Consider the following 23,827-nt stretch of genomic DNA (forward strand, 5'->3'; position numbering starts at 1 on the left):
CCTATTTAACCTTCGTATCTTTATTTAATCATTCATCTCTTTTTTTAGAGTACAATATGTGTGGTGGGAGAACGAACTCGCAACCTGTATATCAATTACCGTTGAATTATGTTCGTCTGTCTTTCTTTATATTCTTTTATAATATTTATATTTAACATGTTTTTTATTGATCTTTGATTCATTTTCTTGTTATGATTTTCTTTTCTTTTTTCAACTTGTGCCCTTTATCTATATTCAATCATATTTTCTACACTAATACTTAATTCATTTACTTTTCTTCATAACTTATGTTTCTATTTCTTTTTTCTTTTTTCCTTTCCTTAAGGTATGACAGACATAAATTTAACCTATTTTATATTGAAACTTGATTTATCTTGATTATCATCTTCTTTTCCTTAATGACTTTATATTTTCCTGTGCTGGTGTATATATAATTTAGCTCTATATATATTACAAGTTTAGTCTCTAAAAGTGTATTCAATAGGTCTCTAAATTTTCAATTTTGTATCTAATACGTCTTTGAATCGTAAAAGTGTCTAATAGATCGCTTTGAACTTTCAATTTGATATATAAATAGATCAATGATATATATATTCAACATTTTTAAAATTAATAGATCTATTAGACATAAAATGAATTTTTTTTAATCTAATATGACTCTAAATTTTCAATTTTTGTGCCAAATGAATTTGCGAATTTTAATAAATGTCGATTGGCCAAAAATCTATTAGACACATGGTTGAAAGTTCAACGACCTATAAGACACAAAATTAAAGATTTAGGGGCCTATTAGACATCTTTTAAAGTTCAATGACCCTATTATACACAAAATTAAAACTTCAAGGACTTAATTAGACAATTTAAAATTAAGTTCCAGGGCTCTCAAGCACAAACTTAGAAATTTAAGGACTAAATTATAAATTAAAAACATCAAAAAGTAGAATATTAACTTCTTCTTTGTTTTTCCTTCCCAAGACCCCTCTCCCTCTTCTTTGCACTTCAAGAAACCTACTCTAATAAATTCAATATTATAAATAATTTAAATTTTAAATTAATGTAAACAAATGATAAGGGTTATTTTGTATGGAATTTTTTTTAGCTCTATTAATATTTAATTATTTTGAGATCCACTCATTTATTATAATCGAGAAGAGTACGTAGTAGGATAGGAAAAAATATAATAAAAAAATAAAATCTCTTCAATTTGAAGCTAGCTTATGTATCAAAGCATAGTATCATATGATTTTTCATCTTGTTTTACGTCTCTAATTGTCAATCGCAATATCAAAGTAAGCATAGCTCAGCGGTAATTGACATATGTCTCCAATCAAAAGGTTGTGAGTCCGATCCCCCACCCCGCATCTTGTACTCAAGAAAAAAAATTGTCAATGACAGTAAAACTACTTTCTATATCTCGAATAGATTGAGAATTTTCACCTTTTATGTATTTACTTTGATTTCAAGCTTCAACCAAAACTCGTTCACATATTCGAGATTCTTTTCCAAATGTAGGCATTTCATTTATCTGATCAAATCTAATAGTTCAATATAATTTAGTAAAAAAATTAAACCTAATCTTGTATGTTTTGTTTGATTTGATATTATATACCCTAAAGTTACTATGTAGCAACTATTTAAATTTCAAACCTAAATATCTCATGCAATCATGTAGATTAATGCATTATTTTGAGTTTCTCATTATTAAATGTAAATTTTAAATAAACTATGGTGCATGACATTTATATATGTTTATGCAACTTTTTGGTCAAGGTAGGCGATTGGAACAAGCTTGAGTACGTGTCACTTGACTTAGGGAAGACCTGCAAAAGAGAAGCATGCAACGCTCCGACACTCAAATAAGTTTAAGTTCGATCCTAGTAAAGAGACTAAGCTTGAAGGTGTACCTAATGTCAGAATGAAGTCCTCTATTTATAGGAGAAATATTCGACAAGCTATTCGACCAGCGATTTCGATTGTCGGATAATTTATTACTAAAGGTTGAGCTATCATGTCCAGAAGATATAGGCAGGTCCTTCAGTCGAATGAGTTTTTATCTGTGCGATTCCAGGATTAAGTTTGAATGTCGTTCATACTTCTAATTCTTCAGGAGAGACCTGGTCCTTCCGACCTTCCTCTGTTCTCCACGTGACGGTACTATTTTCGACCCCAACAATATATATTTCATATATATACATCAAATGTCACGCAAACTAAGAGGGTCCCACTCAAACAATCTTTAATTTCTACATCTTTTCCATATTTTCTTGAGGATCGCATGTTAAACCTACTTAAATTTAGGCTTCATCTTTTCTAGTCCACTTCTCCCCCCTATTATTTCTTTTTATGATATATATATTTTTTGCATTTTTTTCTAAATTTAACTTTTTTTTAATATTGAAGCGAGGAATTGAATTCACAACCTCTTAGTTAGATATATATGTCAATTATCTCTGAACCATACTCGCTTTGCTTTCTTTGAATTCAACTTTGATTCGTCTTCATTATTATCTTTTTATCTTTACGATTTTATGCTCAAACTTTCTCGACATTTTAACATGTTTTAAAATTGAACTTTTAAGTCGTGTTTTTTTTTTCTCAACGATTTACCATTGCCAATTTTCTTTGGATGGTGCATATACAACATATATTGTCATATATTTTCGTCGAGCGTCCTTTTCTTTTTTTTCTTCTTTTTCTTGGCAATTTATATCCAGTTGTCTTCTTAAATGGTGTATGTATAACCATCCGAAACTCACATATATATATATATATATTCAGAATAAATTTTAAATACTGAACATCAAATCAAAAAGTTGCCTCGTAAAAAAAAGTCGACTTGATTGACATTCATGCACCTTATAACAAACACAAAATATAAAGTTATAATGTGTGAAGCAATAAAATAATGCAAACTACGTAAAGAAATTTCTAACTCTGTTAAATCAAGAAATTGACCAACTCTACGAACTTCGGTTTGGATTGGATGAGCTGGACAGTAAGCTCCGAATGTCAGGTAGAAGACCTGCAAAACAGAGTAAACACTCCGATGCCAAAGTCAATGAAAATCCGAACCAAATCGAGAGAGAATCAAAATATTCACGTACCTTTAAATGAACGGAATGGTTCTATTTATAGGCGAAGACTCCGACAGTGTTCCCGACAAGGCCTCAACAGCTCTTTAAGGTTACCGTGAAACGCGGCGTGTTATCGTGGAGTATGTCGGAGGTGGAACTGAGCTGAGATAAGCTAATCAGTTCAACCAGTGATATGGGAACATGATTATGAATACGCTTATTCGGCTCAGCCATCGGAATGGTTCGGCTCAGTTAAACGGATGAGCCGAAACGTGAACACTTGGGGTAGTTGTCTACGGAAACTAGTGTCCAGGTGTCATCCTCCACATCTACTTGTCTCCTCGACACGTGTATGCTGAGATCTACCTCCAACAAACTCTAATAAATCCAACAACATAAAATATAAAAGTTAAAAGAGAATATATTAAAAATAATAATGGATATCACATACTTGACGCTGGTATATTAAAATAACTAATCTTTTACCTATCATTCATACGATAAAATTTTGTAGTCTATTATAGTTTATGTTCCATCCAATAAGATTCAATCACATAAGCAATAGGCATATCATTTTATTATTATTATTATTATTATATATATACATTTATTTTAATGGGTCACGACCTTCCTAAATGAATGTATGGTTTTTACCTATCAATTGTTCGTCAATATTTTCACTTTTTATTGATGGATTTGAATCTTCAATAAAATACATAAAATATTAATGATTATTGCACGTCAATGTTATACCATCTTTAGCTTTTGGTTAAAGATCATTCATATTTCAAATTTTATTAACGATTATTCATCCGCCAATAAAAAGTAAAGATTTTGACGAAGAATATAATAGTAAGTAAATGAAAAAGACAGAAGCAACGAAAAAATTATAAAAATTTTACGGAATCGTTACTCAACAAAAGTTTAAAAGTTGAATGGAGTATGTATCATGATAGTACTTAGTTCATCTTTTAAAAAAAAATACCATGATAGTCATCCCATATATATATATAATACCTAAGGTAGAGTAAAAATTTGTCCACCTTCTTCTTTTTTTAAGAAACAACTCATTTCATGATGCATGTTGTTTAGGGAACGGAGTACCCTGGACACGTGGAGGACCCCTATTGGTGCTCCAAGATGGCTCATGAGTCATGCCCAGCTCGGATAGCCGAGATGGCCGCCACCAACGCCGACAAATGCTAAGTATGAGGGCCGAGGTGAACCTGGCCCAGGTCTGACCTACCGGGGAGCTCGGTAGGGGCCGAGATGAGCAACTGTCTGCGGCGTGATTATCGGGGGTAACCATCGGTCCCGAGATTACCGGGTGTAACCGACGGTCCCGAGATTACCGAATGTAACCGTCGCTAGATTAGCGGGACCACCACCCATAAGTAGAGGACCTCACTCCCCGATCAAGTACGATGATTTCTGGCCTCGAACTAAACTTGGAATCCGACCTATACTGACTTGATCGTCGGAGTGCTCACCTTTTTGTGCAGGTCCGCCCAAGTGTTCAGGTCGGTCCGGAGGCCGAGTTCGAGCTACAATCAGGAACACACTGTTGTGCACATCTTTGCATAAACATCTGGCGCCGTCTGTGGGGAACACTGACAATCTAAGTCATCCCAATTCCTTTAAACCAACACGCGAGCGAACATGGTTCAACCAGCGAATTCGACCAATACGACAGATCGAAGGACTCTAGCTGCCAGCGATGCCCACCAGAGGGAGGTCGGAGCAGCGGCGGTAGAGGGGCAAGGTCACGACGGCCTAGCAACGGAACCCCTCCGCAGATCGGCACGGATCATCGCGCCTGCCCTACCGCCTGCGCACCCGAGGACGTCCAAGGCCACCCGTGGCCGAGGTGGGACCTCTAAGAAGGGCGCCCGGGGTCCAGCCCCGGCTCCAACAAGCGAGAACTTTGATGCGCTCCAGAGAGAGATTGAGGCAATGCGCACACAAATGCGCTCCATGGAGGCAATGTATAACGAAATGGTGCTAGCTGCAGGCGCAGGGTCCCGATCTGAAAATCGAGTGACGCGCATGGACGTACGCGAGCAAAGGAGTTCCCACCTCGGCCCAGCCGAGGAAGAACGTCCCGAAGACAACGAGAGTGAGGGGTACACTCGCCAGAGGGGAGACCTCCGTGAGCATCTCAACAGAAAGAGAGGCTCGTCTCTCCGAAAAGGGCAGTCACCATCCCGCTCCCACAGGAGCTCCAACCAGCAGGCTGAATCCTCTCACAATCCCGCAGGGATAATCACAAGGGAGGAGTTCGACCAGCTGAGGGGGGAGCTCGATGCTCAGGTGGAGGCCTTAAAGGCCAAATGTGAGTAGAAAGACGATTCACTAAACGATGGCGACTTGGGAGAATCGCCTTTCACCTCGGACGTTTTGGAAGCACCAATCCCTCCGAAGTTCAAAGCTCCTACCGTGAAGCCTTATGACGGGACGAAGGACCCCAAGGACTATGTTGAGGTCTTTGAAGGCCTCATGGACTTCCAAGCGGCATCAGACGCAATCAAATGCCGCGCCTTTCAGATCGCGCTTACGGGCAGCACGCGATTGTGGTACCGGAGACTGCCAGCCAGGTCGATCTCGACCTACTCTCAGCTGAGAAGGGAGTTCCTCGCCCAGTTCCCTTCTCGGCACTATGACAAAAATACAGCGACCCATCTCGCCACCATCAGGCAGAAGGAGGGTGAGACGCTGCGGGAGTATGTCACCAGATTCCAGGAGGAGCAGTTGAAGGTTGCACACTGCTCCGATGACTCGGCCATGTGCTATTTCCTCACCGGTCTAGCCGACGAAGCCCTCACGGTGAAACTTGGAGAGGAGGCCCCGGCCACCTTCGTCGAGGTGCTCCAGAAGGCGAAGAAAGTCATCGATGGACAGGAGCTCCTCCGAACCAAAACCGGCCGACCTGAACGAAAGATCGGCTGGGGCAGAAGTGGAAAAGATGAAAGGGCAGATCCCAAGTCCAAGGACAAGGGATCCTTTTCCAGCGGCCGAGCTGAGTATCGAAGGGTGGAGAACGGACCTACCAGGAGCCGACCTTACGAGCGCTTCACCCCAACCACGATTCCAATTTCCGAGATCCTAACGAACATCGAGGATTCTGGAATGGAAAAACTACTCAAGCGTCCGGAGAAACTTCGGGGAGCCCCGGAGAGGCGCAGCAAGGACAAGTATTGCCGCTTCCATCGGGAGCACGGCCACAACACGTCGGACTGCTGGGAGTTGAAGCGCCAAATTGAGGATCTAATTCAAGACGGCTACTTCAAGAAGTTTGTGAGAAAGCCCAGGACCAGCTCAGCAGAGAAAAAGGAAGAGCGAAAGCGTTCAAGGACGCCACCCCGGAGCACCGACCGACCTGCGGTCATCAATACTATTTTTGGAGGGCCAAGCGGGGGTCAATCTGGACATAAAAGAAAGGAGTTAGCCCGTGCAGCCAGGCGCGAGGTGTGCATCATCAGGGAGCAGTGGCCGACCTGCCCAATCACCTTCGACGGTGCAGACTTGGAGGAGGTCCACCTGCCCCACATCCTGTCCTTACCGACCTACCTCGCCTTGGGCTGGACGAGGTCGCAATTGAAGAGAAGCCCGACGCCGCTGGTTAGGTTCTCTTGAGAATCGGTCATCCCAGAGGGTTGCATCGACTTGCCAGACACGCTGGGGCAGGACCAAACTCGGGTCACTCAAATGGCCGAGTTCGTGGTAGTTGACGGTAGATCGGCCTATAACGCCATCTTTGGGAGACCCATCATCCACTCATTTCGGGCCATTCCCTCAACACTTCATCAATTTTGAAGTATTCCACCCCCAATGGCGTGGGCACGGTCCGAGGAGAACAGACCGCTTCGAGGGAGTGCTATGCCGCCGCACTCAAAGGCTCATCGGTCTGCGCCCTCGAAACTCTCAGGGATGGGACGCTCGAGTTCGAGGCCAACCTGCCGAGGAAGGAGTTTGCCGCACCCACTGAGGAGCTCGAGCTTGTTCCTCTGCTTAGTCCCTAGAAGCAGGTAAGCATAGGAACCAAGCTGGGGGCCACCGACAGAGAGGAGCTAATCCACTTCCTCAGATCCAACTCGGACGTCTTTGCGTGGTCCCATGAGGACATGCCTGGCATTGACCCGCGAATCATGACGCATCGCCTCAGCAGAGATCCATCATTCCGACCTGTGAAACAAAAGAGAAGACCTATAAACAAGGAGAGGAGTGATGTAATTGTTGAGGAAGTTAACAAACTTTTGAAAGCTGAATACATAAGAGAAATTTCGTATCCCGAGTGGCTCTCCAATGTTGTATTAGTTAAAAAATCTAACGGCAAGTGGAGAATGTGCGTAGATTTTACGAACTTAAATAAGGCATGTCCGAAAGATTGCTTCCCACTGCCGAGGATTGATCAGCTCGTGGACGCCACAGCCGGGCACGAACTGCTCACCTTCATGGACGCCTACTCTGGGTACAACCAAATCAAGATGCATGTCCCAGATGAAGGTCATACCGCTTTCATAACAGACCAAGGTCTGTACTGCTACAAGGTCATGCCCTTCGGGTTAAAGAACGCAGGAGCGACCTACCAGAGAATGGTGAACAAAATGTTCGCCAAGCAGATCGGCCGGAATATGGAAGTGTATGTGGACGACATGCTTGTCAAGAGCAAGCAGTCTAAGTCGCATCTCTCCGACCTGGCCGAAGCCTTCGAGGTTCTGAGGGCATATCAAATGAAGCTCAACCCTGCTAAGTGTGCCTTTGGAGTCTCCTCGGGAAAATTCCTTGGCTTCATGGTAAACAACCGGGGAATCGAGGCCAACCCCGAAAAGATTAAAGCCGTGATCGAGATGGAGGCACCTAAAACGCTGAAGCAGCTTCAGTGCCTCAATGGCAGGATTGCGGCCCTGAACCGGTTTGTTTCAAGGTCGACAGATAAGTGCCTCCCTTTCTTCAAGGTCTTACGAAAGAAAGGGCCGTTTGAATGGACAGCGGAGTGCGAGCAAGCGTTTCAGCAATTGAAGAGCTACCTCTGTTCGGCACCCTTGCTTGCCAAGCCCATGCCGGGGGACAAGCTCCAATTGTACCTAGCAGTGTCTGACAGTGCCGTCAGCTCGGCCCTAATCAGGCAAGAGGAAGCGCGGCAAAACCCGGTCTACTACACAAGCAAGGCTATGACCGAAGCCGAGACTAGATACCCTCAGATGGAGAAGTTGGCTCTCGCTTTGGTCACCTCGGCCCGACGACTTAGACCATACTTCCAAGCCCATACGGTGGTGGTGCTCACTAACTTGCCCCTTAAAAGTATCTTCCACAGGCCGGAAGCTTCCGGACGCCTAATGAAGTGGGCAATAGAGCTAAGTGAGTACGACATCCAGTTCGAACCCAGAACTGCGTTGAAAGGACAAGCAGCGGCAGATTTCATAGCCGAGCTCACACCACCTTCCGAGCTGAGCGAGTCCGACCTACCTTGGACAGTCTATGTCGACGGATCCTCCAATGAGAAGGGGTGCGGAGCCGGGGTCCTCTTGCTCGGACCAGGGGGTGAGCGATTTGAGTATGCCTTGCGGTTCAGCTTCCGGACTTCTAACAACGAGGCTGAGTATGAAGCATTTATTGCCGGCCTGCGAATCGCTCGAGCATTGGGGGCCTCTTGTGTTAAGGTCTTCAGTGACTCCCAGCTGGTTGTGAGCCAGATCAAGGACGAATACCAAGCCAAAGACACCCGAATGGAGAAGTATTTGGGCAAGGTCAGATCATACCTCGCCCAGTTTCGAACTTACGAGGTAAGCCGGATTCCGCGAGCGGAAAATTCTAATGCTGACGCCTTGGCCAAGTTAGCATCGGCGTACGAGACCGACCTCGCCAGGTCGGTCCCCGTCGAGATCCTAGATAATCCCTCGATCTTAGAGCCAGATCTGATGGAGATCGGCGCTCCAGAATCCTCATGGATGGACCCGATCACGGACTTCATTAGGGGCAACTCACCACAAGATCCCAAGGAGCGCAGAAAGTTGGCAAGGCGGGCAGCTCGGTTCGTGGTCCGAGATGGGGCATTGTACCGACGTGGCTTTTCCCTGCCTCTATTGAAATGCCTAACCCCTGAAGAGGGCCTGTACGTCCTCAGAGAGATCCACGAAGGAGTGTGCGGCAATCACTCAGGCGCCCGGTCGCTGTCAGCCAAAGTGATCCGGCAAGGATACTATTGGCCGACCCTCAGCCAGGACGCCAAGAAGTTCGTTAGAACTTGCGACAATTGCCAACGCTACGGAACCATAATCCACCAACCTCCCGAGCTGCTCACCCCCATCTCGGCCCCATGGCCATTCGCGCAGTGGGGGGTAGATATCATTGGTCCTTTCCCTTTGGGCAAGGGCCAGACCAAGTTCGCTGTGGTTGCTGTGGATTACTTCACCAAGTGGGCCGAGGCCGAGGCGCTCTCCCACATAACGGAATCCAGGGTCACGTCCTTCGTATGGACGAATATCATATGTCGCTTTGGTATACCGCAGGCCATAGTGACAGACAATGGGAAGCAGTTTGACAACGCCAAGTTCAAAGACTTTTGCAGCAAACTTGGCATAAGTCATCTCAGCTCGTCCCCCGCACATCCGCAAGCAAATGGGCAGGTGGAGGCAGTCAACAAGATCATCAAGCGAGGTATCAAACTTAGACTGGACTCCAAGAAAGGCAGGTGGGCCGAGGAGCTACCAGAGGTTCTATGGTCGTACCGGACCACCCAACGAGAGTCGACGGGTGAGACCCCGTTCTCCCTGGCCTTCGGCTCCGAAGCTGTAGTCCCGGTTGAGATCGGCATGCCATCTGACAGAGTAGAGCATTACGAGCCTACGACGAATGAGGATGGGCTGCTCCTCAACCTCGACTTGTTGGAAGAAAGAAGAGCAATGGCCCAGCTACGCCTGGCGGAATATCAGGGCAGAATGGCCAGACATTACAATGCCCGCGTTCGACCTCGGGCCTTTCAGGTCGGACATCTGGTCTTAAGGAGGGTCCAAACGCATGTGGGTGCCCTTGATCCGGCCTGGGAGGGCCCGTTTAAGTTCAAGGGCATAGTCCGACCTGGGACGTACATATTGGCCGATCTGAAAAGAGACGTCCTCGCGCACCCGTGGAACGCGGAGCACCTGAAGCGTTATTATCCTTGAAATGACAAAAGGATTTTCAATGCATCTGTAAAGACTGTTCCAAAAGAATTATGATCGGAATAAATGTGATGATTTAATTTCATGCTTCCGAGTTCAACAAGAAATTAAATGGGGGCCACGGACTCCCACGCGATCGCATTCCAGCAGTTGGTTCAAATTCAATCCTTCGAAGCCTAAGGGTACGAGGTGCGATGCCAAAACCACTGACGAACTTAAAATTCAAACCTTCAAGGCAAAGGGGGTGATGTGGAAAGTTCAAAATGATCAAGCCTCCGAACTTGGGGGTACGAGGAACGATATGAAGAATAGCTACGGACTTAGGATTTTAGCCTTTTTACCTTTTTTAAGTTAAGGGTGAAATGTTAAGAATCCAAAGTTGGTGCAATGTATTGAACATTAAGAGATTCAAACTCAAACTTTCAAATTATTTTAATTAAAGGCGCGACCTCAAAAGTAAGAGGTGCGGGGTGACATTAGCTGCAGTTCAAAGGAAAAGCAAAGAAAAGAGGTTGCCAACAACAAAGTAGAAGCAAATGGGAGTCTCTTTATTGAATGAAGAGCAGAGCCAAGGCTTATAGACCTTGCAGCTCTGCCCTGACACTTACAAAACCAAAGAAAAGGGAGGAAGAACAGCGAAAAGCCTCGTGAAGGGTGGTCGCCTAAGAGCCCGCTTGAGGAGCGCCCTCTTGAGTGGAGCCGACCTGGTCCTCTTCGGGATCGGAGTAGTCAGAGTCTAGATCTCTGACATACTGTTCCACCAACGCTTGGGGGCCAGGGGTGTCGCCAGGACCAGACGCCCACTTCTCGCCATACCTCTTTTTCAGACCGCTGAGATCGATCTGAAGGTCGGGCATGTCGGAAGCAATGCCCTTCATGAGGAACTTGAAGCCCGCGTCAGAAAAATCTTTGGCAAATCCATCGAAGTCAGGATGTTGCCTAATCGATTCCTCCAGTAGGACTCCATTGCTGAGGCGCTCATTCGCCGTCTCCAGCTCTGCAGTCGCATGCTCCAGCTCCTTATCCTTCGCTTCAAGCGCCTAGAGCATGTCGTCCTTCTTCTTCAGGAGCTGGAACTTCTCCCTCTCCAGGCCCCTGGTAATAGCGTAGGCAGCTCGGAGTTTGACCTTGCGCCTGTCCTCTTCCTTCTTCAGCAGCTCGGCCTGGGACTCCACCTCGGCCTTCAAAGTTTCCACCTCAGAGTGAGCCTTCAGCAGCTCATCCTTCATGGTGGAGGAAGCAGCCTCCAAGGCAGCAGAGAACTCCTCTTTCTCCCTCGCTGCCAGAACTTCCCTCCCATCCAGCTCGGCCTTTACAGCCAGAGCCGATTGAATGGAAGCAACGAACGCCTGAGAAATGGTACAAGGAAAAAGTCAGATCGAACTACCTATTGGGCGAAATCAAGCAAAAATGGGGCACTAGTCTTACCTCGGCGGCGTAGTCGATGGTCCTCTGCAGAACGGACCCAGGGTCGCTCACAAATTTAGACGTCCTCCTTAGGCAGCGGTCCAAACTTGCAGCTGAGATGCGGGACACCTTGTCCCTCACCCCGGAACTTGACGGCTCAATTCTGAACCGTGTCGTCACGTCGGACGTCCCGCCCATCCTGGCCGCAGGATCGTCCACCCGATCTGCGAAACTTGCAGGCAAGACCCTGCAAGCTCCGACCTCCGAGGGGGAGATCGCCTTCTTTTTCTTCCTTCTTCGCTTCAGAGGGGCTTCCTCCCTCGCCTCCTCGCCCAAAGGCGGGACGTCCACCGCCTCGGTCTGATCCCTGGGGCGCTTCTCCCTCGAGGGACCCCCAGAAGACTCCAGCTCGATCACCGGGGCTGGATCTTCCGAGGCAGGCCCTGCCACGACAGGGGTGGCAGGTTTCGAACTCTGGGCGGCCTCAAGAGCATGGGCTCGGCCCTTAGACTTGCGCTTCACGCCGCTTGCAAATCCGCAAACCATGGCTGCGAAATAAAAACAGGGGTCAACACAAGGTTAGAGGAAAAAAGGGGGAGGCAAGCTCGGCATACCAAGTTCAGAGTTCGGCCTTGAGGATTCAATGGGACGAACTGCAGGGTTGTAATCTAGCAGCCCGGACTCAAGCAGCAGTTCGTCAGTCACCAGGGTTCCGACCTTCCTACCCCTCGGAAAGCGCTCCTTGTAGTATTTCAGCGTATCGAAGGATGCTTGCGTAAGCTCGGGGACTGGTCGGATTGAAACTGCACGAAGACAAAATCCGAGTTAGACCTGAATGACAGAAGAAAATTACGAAAAGTAAGAACTACTCCGTACCTAGGTTCCCAAACCTAGTGGGGACGTCAAAGAAGGAACGACCTGACTCGTCCTTTGCGAGCCATTCCCCGGAAGCGTAGAACCACTTCCTCACCCATCCCTTGATAGAGGTCGGCCCCTTAACTATACCGCCTGCGCCTTTCCTTGCGCACATATAGAACCGACCAGGCTTCTTAGCTATCCTTTTCGCCTCGAAGCACGAGAGGAGCTGGTCTACGTCCAACAGCTCGGCCTCCTCACTATCCCGAGCTCGCAGCCAAAAGAGGATGGCCAAAGCGAAAATGACACCCCACCCATTGGGGGCCACTTGAGCCGGAGCCAACCCAGTCCGGAAGAGAAATTCTTGGACAAAAGGGTGAAGGGGAAGTCTGAGGCCGTACTCAAACATTTTGAAGTAGAGAGTGACCCATCCCTCTGGAGGATTGTCAGCTCTCTCCCCCTCCTCCGGAAGCCTGAGGAGGATGTTCTCAGGGATAGCGAACCCCCTACGAAGGGATCCGAGGTAGTGCTCAGGTATCCTAGAAGGGTATTCCAAACCCTGACCTGAAGTGGAGGCGTCACTATCCTCCCCGTCATCAGAGATTCTAAAGTTTTCTATCTCCTCGAGCTCGGACTCTAACCTACGAGCTAAATCGGATCCTAGGTTGCTGCTAATAGAGGACGACATGGCAATTACGTTCGAAAGAGAGAGGGAAGAGACCGACCTACCAAGGGTTCGAGCTGCCTTCAGATCGAACTCCAAGAATTCAAGGAACGTAAGGTATGATCTGAAGGATTGGGGGCATTTATAGCCCGTCGGAAGAATTTCCCCACCGTACACGTGTAATCAACGAGCGGCTAGGATCCTCTCTGAGATCCGAAGCGTCGGAATATTTGAATATTGCGACGATAAATCTTCCGCGACGGTTGTATTTTCCCACGAATAGGAAGTCGCCACGTGTCCAAAGCAAGTCGAATGAACTTCTCTGCCAGATCGAGATCGGACCAGACCGAGAGGGGGCCAATGTTTGGGGAAGGGAGTACCCTGGACACGTGGAGGACCCCTATTGGTGCTCCAAGATGGCTCATGAGTCATGCCCAGCTCGGATAGCCGAGATGGCCGTCACCAACGCCGACAAATGCTAAGTATGAGGGCCGAGGTGAACCTGACCCAGGTCTGACCTACCGGGGAGCTCGGTAGGGGCCGAGATGAGCAACTGTCTGCGGCGTGATTATCGGGCGTAACCATCGGTCCCGAGATTACCGGGTGTAACCGACGGTCCCGAGATTACCGAATGTAACCGTCGCTAGATTAGCGGGACCACCACCCATAAGTAGAGGACCTCACTCCCCGATCAGGTACGATGATTTCTGGCCTCGAACTAAACTTGGAATCCGACCTATACTGACTTGATCGTCGGAGTGCTCACCTTTTTGTGCAGGTCCGCCCAAGTGTTCAGGTCGGTCCGGAGGCCGAGTTCGAGCTACAATCAGGAACACACTGTTGTGCACATCTTTGCATAAACACATGTTGAAATAGATTTTATTATTGAATAATTGATTTAACTCTTTTTTTTATCATTGTTCTATTTCTTTACATTTTGACATAGGTGGCCCATGTATATTAGGGATGACAACGGGACGAACAGAGTTGAGGAGCAATCCCTATCCCCAGCCCTGTTGGGGTTTTTTCTCCCCATCTCCGCACCTGTTCCCGATAAAATGGAAAATTCCCCTCCTTTTTACTTTAATAATATACTTATTTTCTAAAAATAAATAAACTTGAATTCGAATAATATAATATAATAAATATTAATAAGAATCAATATATTATTAATATTATTATATATATAATAAATATTTTATATTTTATTATTTAAATATTAAACGGATGGGGGATACTGGTCCCCGTCGGAGATCCCAATTAAAACCATTGATTTGACCCGTACCCAATCAAACCGAGGATTCTCCTACTCGATTGTTTATTATATATTAAACCAAAATATATGAGCATAATCTAAAGTTTATTGTTTTTCTGATAATCTGATTCCAAATGGATTGGCTATCATGTGTCCATGTTAATTGAGTGTGCCTTTGAAAATTGCCATTAATTCGAGGGTTTTCACCGACCTAATATCAAATGAGCTTATTCGTGACGTTTATGATTCTATTAGTTTTTTTTTTTTTTACAACATGTTGGATGGAGGATCGAACTCACAACCTATTGGTTGGAAATATATGTCAATACCGTTGAACTATGCTCGCTTTCGCGTTTATGATTCTATTATTGATTTCAATCAAATCACACTTCAATATTTAACTTGTATTAGAGTTAGTTTGAGAAATCACACTTCAATATTTAATTTGTATTAGAGTTAGTTTGAGAATTTCCATCTCTTTGGTAAGACTTTGGTCTCAAGCCCCATAATAGATAAGAATGCAAAATCTAACCAAACCAATTAGATCTATTTGATTAGGTAAGACTATATATAAAGTTATACATCAATTACTTAATTTGAAACCAACAATAATATTTTTTTGCTACCTTTTCTTTGATGGTGCATTTTATTCATTTCTATTTATCACAACCTCACTTTTTCACAATTTCTCTTCTTGATCACCATTGAACTCAAAAGTTTAAGTTGACAAGTTACAATAAGATGGTAAATTAATCATTTTCAATACTTAATACTATTACCGCATTCACTTGTTTCAGAAGAAAAAACAAAAACAAAAAACTACCCTTCACTAGTGGGATTTTTTTTATATTATTTTTTTTAATATTCTCACATCCAAAACTATTTCAAAAATAGTGCTTCATGAATTCATCTGTTGATGAAGAGACGATCTATTCCACTTCAGCATCCTACATACATGGCCTCTTGAAGAGATGATATGAGACCACATTGCATTTTTTTATTTTTTATTTTTATTTTTAAAAAAAAAATCTGCTATTTTGTTTCTCGAAGAGACTACATACACCTATTTTAAAACGAATATATCACTATGGTGGAATGGTAATATATCCTCCTTACCAATCTCGAGATCCCACAAAATATTAGTAATTACTATAAAATAAATTGTTTCTTCAAGTACATTAATAGTAATTACCAATCTCGAGATCCCACAAAATATTAGTAATTACTATAAAATAAATTTTTTAAAAATGTATATAATTTTTTTATTCGTACTTTGTTTTTTGGAAAGGATAAAAAATGGTTTTATATTTCTAGACAAGAGGGCAAGAATCTTGATCACGAATATCAACAATCAAGCCTCTTGTCACTGTATCAACACTCCAATGTGCTATAATTATTTTTATCCAATAAAATTTTAATGAGTATATATATTCCTTTTAAACAAGGGTAAAATTTATCTCAATTTACCCAGAAAAATCATGATAGAGTTGGGGATTGAAGCTATGATATCTCTATGTTGGCAAGGAACATATATAGTCACTTCATCACATTGGTATATTTCTTTAAATAGGTAATATGTAGTCTTTTCAAGAGATAATTTAGTTTTTTTTTTTTAAAGCAACGTGATTGTATATGCATAAATGCTAGAGACAACTACGACTAAAGTCGGATAGGTCACTTCTTGAAGACAACCTAGTCACAAGAGAAACTTATGAAGCATAATTTTTCAAATAAGTTTGGAGGTGAGAATATTTTTATAATAAATCTAAAAAATTAGCCTTCGGTATCATATTTTGAATGGCTGCTGAACCCAAAAATTTTAATTTTGGATTACAATTAAACGTTAAATTTAACCATTTGTCAATATATTTCATGTAATGTATAATCCAAAATCCGTATATGTATTTGAATGAAATTCAGTTTGCACATCCAAACTAAGTTTGAAATATTGAATAAAGAAGTTCTCATACGAGCCAAAAGTTAATCCATAGAAGAACCAAGAAACTTGTTTTTGTTGTTTTCAAAATTTCTATATAATTTTGAGAATGTTCCTAATAAATGATAAACAATGTTATGCAGAAATTTGGTTCCTTAAGATCTTGCCAAATTTGCACCAATCTTCTAAGTATGGAATGGACCGACGTGACCTGCAAAACAGAATAGCACTAGGACCGGTGTGGCTTTGGCCACACGAGCTTCGATGTTTAAGTTAGCATCGGGGAAGTCGAGTGAGGAGAGTAGGAGAAGAATAGGGGATTTCAGCGTACCTTTTAGGTGTGACCCCTTTTCTTATTTATAGTTTTTCTTCCCTTCTAGGGTTTCATTATTCAACCCCTAGGTCATTCACATCATCGAGCTTCTTGTTGGGTGTGTTGCCCTAAACTCGTAGTTTGTATTTTGTAAAAACAAATGTCTATTTAATGAGTCGATGTACCATGACTCATCGATCGATTCCTGGCATGTCCTCATGCGACTACGCGAACACGTCGGCGTTGCTTCTAAGGAAGTCTATAGGGCTCTTTCTTTCTTCAACCCTCAATTGCTGATTCGTCGATTCTCAGACATCAAAGGAATAGATTCCACCTCCTCAGCTGGTTCTCCCCTACCGAAGGTGGTCGGATTTAGTCGATGACCAGGGCTCGGATTTGCTTCCCTCGAGTGGTCGGCAGCCTCGTTTGGGCTCTTGCTTTCGAAACATTATCGTCTTCCACCAGGGGTTACATCGACTTGTTCCATGTTACCCTCCTCGGATTAGGATTTCGCCTCGGCTAAGTTTGCTCGAACTGTATCGTTCTCACAGACGGCGCCAATTGTTGATGCAGAAATTTGGTTCCCTGAAATCTCGCCAAATTTGCACCAATCTTCTAAGTATGGAAGGGATCGACATGACCTACCAAACAGAATAGCACTAGGACCGGTGTGGCTTTGGCCACACGGGCTCCGATGCTTAAGTTAGCATCGGGGAAGTCGAGTGAAGAGAGTAGGAAAAGAATAGAGGGTTTCAGCGTACCTTTTAGGTTTGACCTCTTTCCTTATTTATAGTTTGTCCTCCCTCCTAAGGTTTCATTATTCGAACCCTAGGTCATTCACATCATCGGACTTCTCGGGTCGTGAGATGCTTCGTTGCGATCGTTGCGAGCTCCAAAATTAGAATTGGGTCGAGGTTCTACAAACACAAGTCGGTCGGGACAGGGATCGAGAGAGAAGTCGAGAGGTGTTCTCGACCTGTAGCCTAGAACACCTCGGCGCCTCAGCTCTAAGGTCGGGTCGGCCGTTGAGTGGGCCGGTCCTTAGGTTCTGGGTCGGCCTCGGTTGGTAGCTGTTTCGGGGTTCTTCCTTCTTCTTCCCGGTACGATTCTCATTCTTGTTTGGACCGTTTTACTTCCTATAACAAACAATAAGCATGGCTAGTTGCAAAATGCTTAGATTTCTTAATAAAATTGGATACGAAAAACAATAAACGAGAAACATGATCGTTACCAAACGAGCCCTACATGTCTTGTGTTTAGGTTTAGTTTGGTCGATTTGAGTTTAATTTTAATTTAAGGCCTCGTTTACTTACCGGCAATCGTAATCAATGAATCGTAATAAAAACTTTGATTCCCTTTGACGGTGTTTAATCAAATGGTGGGACCCACCTCAGACTTTGTAATCTCATTAGATAAAAAGTTGTAATCCCATTACACTCTTACAACCTCATCAATCTCATTTTCATTCCTTATTCCATGGACCCCACATATATCTTATAATTAATATACTACTTTTACCCTTTCTCTCTCATATATGGATTAGATCCATATAATTTTTAATTAGTTTTTTTAGTACTTTTATAATTTCTTCTCCATTTATACTCTAATTTTTATTAGTTGATGTGATTTTATTATATAATATGATTCATTAATATTAATTAATATCAATAAATTTTTTAAATAGATATTATTACTTTTAAATATTATAATAATAAAACTTAATAATATGTTATATTAAAGTTTGGTTGTTGTAATAAAAAATATTTTATTTGATGTAATTTTATTTTAATTATTCATTATGCATTAATATTAGAATAAATTAAAATTTATTATTATTGTAATTTAAAAAAGATTAGCACAATAATATATTTGTAATTAGCTAAAAGGGAGAAAATGATATATTAGTAATTGTCATATATCCGATTCCGATTCCGATTCCAAACAGTTTTAGTAAACAATATCAAAGGAATTATGATTACGATTCTAGAAAATTTCTAGTAAACAAGATCAATTGAATAACATTACGATTACAATTATTTTTATTACCATTGATTTGCATTACCATTGCGGATAAGTAAACGTAGCCTAAGTACCGTTTACTTATCCACAATCGGAATTGTAATGAAAACTTTCATTCTCGATGTTTACCAAATTATAGGAATGAAACAAATGGTGGAACTCACCTCAAAAACTTTGTAATCTCATCCCGTAAAAGGCATTACACTCCTACAATCTCACCAATCACATTCACATTCCTTATTTGTAGACCCCACATATTTATTATAATCAATAATGTATTTGTAATTAGCTAGGAGAAATCTGAGTAGAGATGAGGGATATATGAATGAACTGATAGGCTTAAAATAATAGATAGTTACTACCTATACTGACAATGTGCACTTGTACTTTAAAAAAGTGATGGTGTGATATTGTTCGTTTTGGGCATAGCCCTCACGGCTTTGCTTTTGGTTCCACTCAAAAGACCTCATATCAATGGAGATAATTGTTCTCCCTTGATCACCCTTTTTCCTAACCAATGTGATACTTTGTTTGCACTCTTTACAAACCCAACAATCCTCCCTTCGAACAAAGTGTCACTTGTATCTTGTCTCGAATAGTCATGAACTCTACTCCGAGTTGGGAACGGGAGCCCCCTTCTATCCAGCGTCCAGATAGAACACTTGCTACACGGACCACACTACCTTGTGGGAACACCTAGAGTCACCCTCAATCCCTTATAGTTATGCTCATTTTGGTAAAATGAACATTTTTTAGACTATAGGGACTCAGATAGAACTAAAACAAAAAATACACCGATCAAAATAGGATTTAAATTGGAAATTTGAAACTAAGTTAAATTATTTGTACTAAATTTGCAATTTAACAAAGAGAAAAAAAAATGGAGGATTAGAGCGAGATTGCGGGAAGTTGGAGACCGAGAGGAGGGGTCACACAGTAGAATGCCGAGGGCGAATCAAATCTTCCGCAAGGCTCGTAAAGCCCTCCATGATCTGGACCTGCTCAAGATCTTGCAATCCGAGATCACCCACGAGCTTTCTTCCACTCGATTTCAGGTTCAATTCCACCATCGAAACCCCTTTCTCAGTTTGTTCAATCCAAGTAAAAACAAAGAATCCCATTTCTTCCTCTTTTCCCCATTTGCAGAGCGACGAAAGTGGCTGTTCCAGAGATTTCGTGGTGGAACATGACTCGCCCAAGTCCCAAGACGTGGTTTTACGGAGGAAATTGGAGTCCGGTGAGGAGGTTGCTGTCTCTGCCCTGTCGGGTCCTCTCAGATTCGGAAGAGAAGGTGCGTTTCCGAGGGAGATTTTGATGAAGATTTGTGTGAGTAAGCCCGGAGTTGGCTCCATTTTGCAGTTTGATTGTGGGGTTTCAGAGGATCATCATGGTGGGTCTCCGTTCAAAATCTACAATGCATATTATCTCCAATCGTCGGCTAATTTGGGTTCTTCTGTTTATAGAGGCCCTTTTTTCAGGTACTTCTTCTGTCCACTCTTTGGTAGAGTTAACAATGAGCATAATAATTTGTGTTTGATGATCTTTTGAACCGTTCATTGCCATTTTTAATAGCTAGGAATCCGTGGATTTTCTATGTTTACTGATTATAAACTGAGACTGTGACTTGGATATGTAAATTTCTGTAGTTAAGATTTATCTCCGGGTTAATATGTTGCCATTATTTATTTTAAATCTTGTTTCGTGCCCCTTGAAGTTTCAAAGATAACCATTTTGTCCTTGTTATATTATTTTCCCACCTAATATCCACCTCGACTCAGCTATTAAATTTGAATATATGCTCACATTAACATGTTAGTAGTTAGTACATATACTTGAAGTAACATCATCAATTTGTTAGAAACAAAAGAAGGGACAAAAATGGTTAGCTTTTTAAAATTTATGGACTAAAATAGGCTTTTTGAAAGTTTAGAGACCAAAATGGAGAGCGTGGTATGATGAGATTGTCAGCTGTGTTTAGGGGAGAGTTATTGTCTATCCATGGTCTCTATGATGATAGAATCAGCAGAGAACATGAGAGACGATGCAAATTGGACCTATTTTTTTTTACTTATCTCTCGTTCTTTGGGACCTAATTCATACCTCATATGTTGGCCCTTGTCGCCTTCTTGAACAAACCCTCGAGCCTCTTTTGTCTTCTTGATAGAAGCCACTAGGTTGACTCCACTGCACAAATTCCTATGGGAATCTAACGGTCAAAGTAACCTCAATTTGTGTAAATGCAATAATTTTAATAATTCTCCTCCGAGGGATAACTTATAACTTATGAAGTTCTAAGTTGCAAACTACTTGTGAAGAGAAAGTGATTCATGTGCTTTTCTGACGCAAATGAAACTATTCAAACTATTAATGCTTCACAATGGCGGATGGCTGGCTTTTGGAACCCTGTCCCCCCCCCCCCCCCCCCCCCCCCCCCCCCCCCCCCCCCCGGCCAACAGCCAAATTTAATCATGTGTCCTTACTTTAGGATAATTTTGTAGGATGTCACTCCGAATTGTGTATGACTAACAACAACTTCTGTGCTTTTTCGCGTTGTCTTCGTGTGTTCTTTCAATGAGCTTTGTGGTACTCTAGGCCGTAAAATGAGAGGGTAGATTATGTTGCTTTTGTACCTTCCTTTCTTTGATAGAAAATTGTTTCATATCTAAAACAGTATACGCATTATAATGATAAGTCCCGGGTCACTAAGTTTTATACTCATAAGAGAGGGAAGAGAGGGGGGCCACGTAGTGAGCGAGGGCGTCTGATTTGTGGGACCTAGAAAATATTTTTAGTTAGGAAGTAAACGACACGAGGTAAGTTTTCGGGTGATTTAAAGAGTCATACGGGTGAGGGGAGGGATGTTTTTTGGGAATCTTTTGTGATGCTCATATTTTGAGTGTTCTTGGGAGAGGCAGGGAGCTCTCGGATCTCTTTGTTTGTGCTCTGTTATTATAAATAAAATTGGGACTTAACATAATCCAAGGGGTTGTCCTCCCTCTCCCGAAGAGGCAAATGTCGATATTTTGCTCTGTAGACAATGACTGTACTCTTCTTCAAGAACCTGCTTTGTTCTACTCATGTGGTGCTGATTCTTCTAATCATGTTTTTTAGTTGGGTTTGAGCATTTTATTGGTATTTTGGGGGCTTTGGCTTGTTGAATTTTGTGTTATTTTTAGGTTGAATTGGATGAAATTTGAAGTTTAAGATTTTAATTGATTCACTAAGAACGTTGGTTTTTTCGTTTCGTACTTCTGCTAAGCATCATGACTCATGATACTTTAGTCAGCCATTCCCCAATATTTTCATCTAATGCATGAGCTTTACCTGTTTTTCGACCTCTCTTCTCTCGGGTACGTACCTAAAACTTCTGTATCCATGGCAGCTCATTAGATCCTCGGTTACAAGACGCGCTCAAGGACTACCTAATCAGTAGAGGCGTTGAAGAAAGTCTCACCAACTTCCTTCTACTTCACGTGCATAAAAAAGAGCAAGGTCAGTACTTGAACTGGTTGCAAAACCTCGAGTCATTGGTAGCGAAAGGGCAACCGAACGAACTTTAACGAGTTCACATTGTACCCCGGGGGCCGTTATCTCTTTACTAGCAATCACCCTTTACCTCATTTTCATATGGGAAGATAATGCCAAATTTTAAAGGCAGGTTTTGATCATTTAGATTAATTGCTGCAGGATAGCGTCTTTCTTTCTGCTGGCATTTTGTGTTTTTGGAAATGTATCCTGTGGAACATTTAGCTTGATTTGTTTGTCAACAAAACAATAATTTAGTTCTCATTCGTTATTTGGTTTGAACCCGAGAATTGAAATGTCGATTTTGTCGATAATGTCGAGGTCTCAATAGTACCGTGATGTCTATGAAAAGTCAATATTAATGGACATTCTTTTAAAAAAAATTGTAAAAATCAAGTAATTTGTATATAATATATATATATTTATATACTTCTCTCTTTTTTTTTTTTTTTTTTGAAAGAATAAGTTTTTCACTTCTTAAATAAGTTACCATATTATTTGTATTTGTATTATCGTTTATTTTAAACTACACTTTAAAATTACACTTTATAGATAAATGTTATAATCTTTATTTTAAACTTGTAAAAATGTTATAGTTTTTAATTTTCAATAAATTTTTCATTTTAAGAATCTTTTCAAAGTATTTTTATGTGTGTTTAATGAATTATTAAAAAAAAAAAGATGACATTTGAGCACTCTTTTTTCTTTCTTTTTTTTTTGAATTTTTTGGCTGAGTTATTTAATGTTCGATTTTGTAGATGTATTAAACTTAGTGTGAAACTTGATTTTATTTAAATTAGTAAGTTTTTTTTATATTTTTACATTACTTTTTGTTTAAATTAGTCAATTAATTAGCAAAAATTGAAGAGATTGCAAAAATTGCAAAACGTATCTAAGCTTAGGTCTAATTAGATGAAATTGAAAGTTTATGGTAAAAATTAATAAAACTTAACAAGTTTAAAGGTAAATTTTGATTTTTTTTTCTCAACTTCTATTAGTCAAAATTTTAGGGAATAAGAGACTTGTTTTTGGTTGATTTGTTTAAACTGTGTAATGAGAAAAACATTTGAAAACTTTTTTAGTTCAAAAAATTGTTCGGAAAAATAATTATAAAGTCGATTGCAATTTTAGTTGTTTGGTTCTATTTTTCTAGATAAAGCTTTTTGAATTTTCAAAACCAATTATGAGTTTTATAAATAGTTTTATTTAGTCTCTGTACGGTTAGATTTTCATTAACTATAATAATATAGATAAATTTTTATTAATTTTAAAATTATAATATTAATGAGGTTAACTATGCATTAACAATTGTTTTTTATTCCTTTGCAAAAAAAAAATTGTTTTTTTTTTCATATTTACATGGTAAAAAAACATTTATTAATTTACTTAGCTAAATTCATTTGAAATGCTGCTTTAGAAAAAATAAAAGGAAAAAAAAAGTTGTAAGTGTCACTTTATTTTATCCAAATTGTTATAAATTTTTTCAATAGATGACATATCATTTAATTAAATTTTAGGAATGCAGTTGAAAATTTTAAACTACCAATATTTTGGGATTAACTCTAATCTAATTATCTAACAACTAGTTTAGGAAAAAAAAATCAATTTTTCTATTATAA

The 23,827-nt window shown here is 41.6% G+C and overlaps 2 protein-coding genes across 2 annotated transcripts; one reads left to right on the top strand and one right to left on the bottom strand.

Annotated features, from left to right (window-relative positions):
• Positions 1-11,274: 11,274 nt before the first annotated feature.
• Positions 11,275-11,960, bottom strand: LOC148213266 (uncharacterized). Its single transcript, XM_088123892.1, has 2 exons — positions 11,663-11,960; positions 11,275-11,583 (listed from the first exon to the last, which is right to left on the bottom strand). Exons 1-2 carry the CDS (start codon positions 11,837-11,839, stop codon positions 11,275-11,277), a joined length of 486 nt encoding a protein of 161 aa, XP_087980018.1. The 5' UTR covers positions 11,840-11,960.
• Positions 11,961-19,541: 7,581 nt separating this feature from the next.
• Positions 19,542-22,522, top strand: LOC111021294 (Mitochondrial glycoprotein family protein). Its single transcript, XM_022298189.2, has 3 exons — positions 19,542-19,738; positions 19,830-20,161; positions 22,066-22,522. Exons 1-3 carry the CDS (start codon positions 19,625-19,627, stop codon positions 22,241-22,243), a joined length of 624 nt encoding a protein of 207 aa, XP_022153881.1. The 5' UTR covers positions 19,542-19,624; the 3' UTR covers positions 22,244-22,522.
• Positions 22,523-23,827: the final 1,305 nt, after the last annotated feature.

This window comes from Momordica charantia (assembly GCF_013281855.1).
Source record: "Momordica charantia cultivar OHB3-1 chromosome 1 unlocalized genomic scaffold, Mcharantia_2.0 BLBB01000001.1, whole genome shotgun sequence".
Classification (NCBI taxonomy): Eukaryota; Viridiplantae; Streptophyta; class Magnoliopsida; order Cucurbitales; family Cucurbitaceae; genus Momordica; species Momordica charantia.

What these genes read in the sequence shown, in the direction of transcription:
- LOC148213266 (XM_088123892.1), bottom strand. Translation starts at nt 11,839, where the DNA reads ATGGGCGGGACGTCCGACGTGACGACACGGTTCAGAATTGAGCCGTCA. An exon ending in CCATCGACTACGCCGCCGAG is followed by an intron (nt 11,584 to 11,662) that starts GTAAGACTAGTG and finishes ACCATTTCTCAG; the next exon opens with GCGTTCGTTGCTTCCATTCA.
- LOC111021294 (XM_022298189.2), top strand. Translation starts at nt 19,625, where the DNA reads ATGCCGAGGGCGAATCAAATCTTCCGCAAGGCTCGTAAAGCCCTCCAT. An exon ending in TTTCTTCCACTCGATTTCAG is followed by an intron (nt 19,739 to 19,829) that starts GTTCAATTCCAC and finishes CCCCATTTGCAG; the next exon opens with AGCGACGAAAGTGGCTGTTC. An exon ending in TATAGAGGCCCTTTTTTCAG is followed by an intron (nt 20,162 to 22,065) that starts GTACTTCTTCTG and finishes TATCCATGGCAG; the next exon opens with CTCATTAGATCCTCGGTTAC.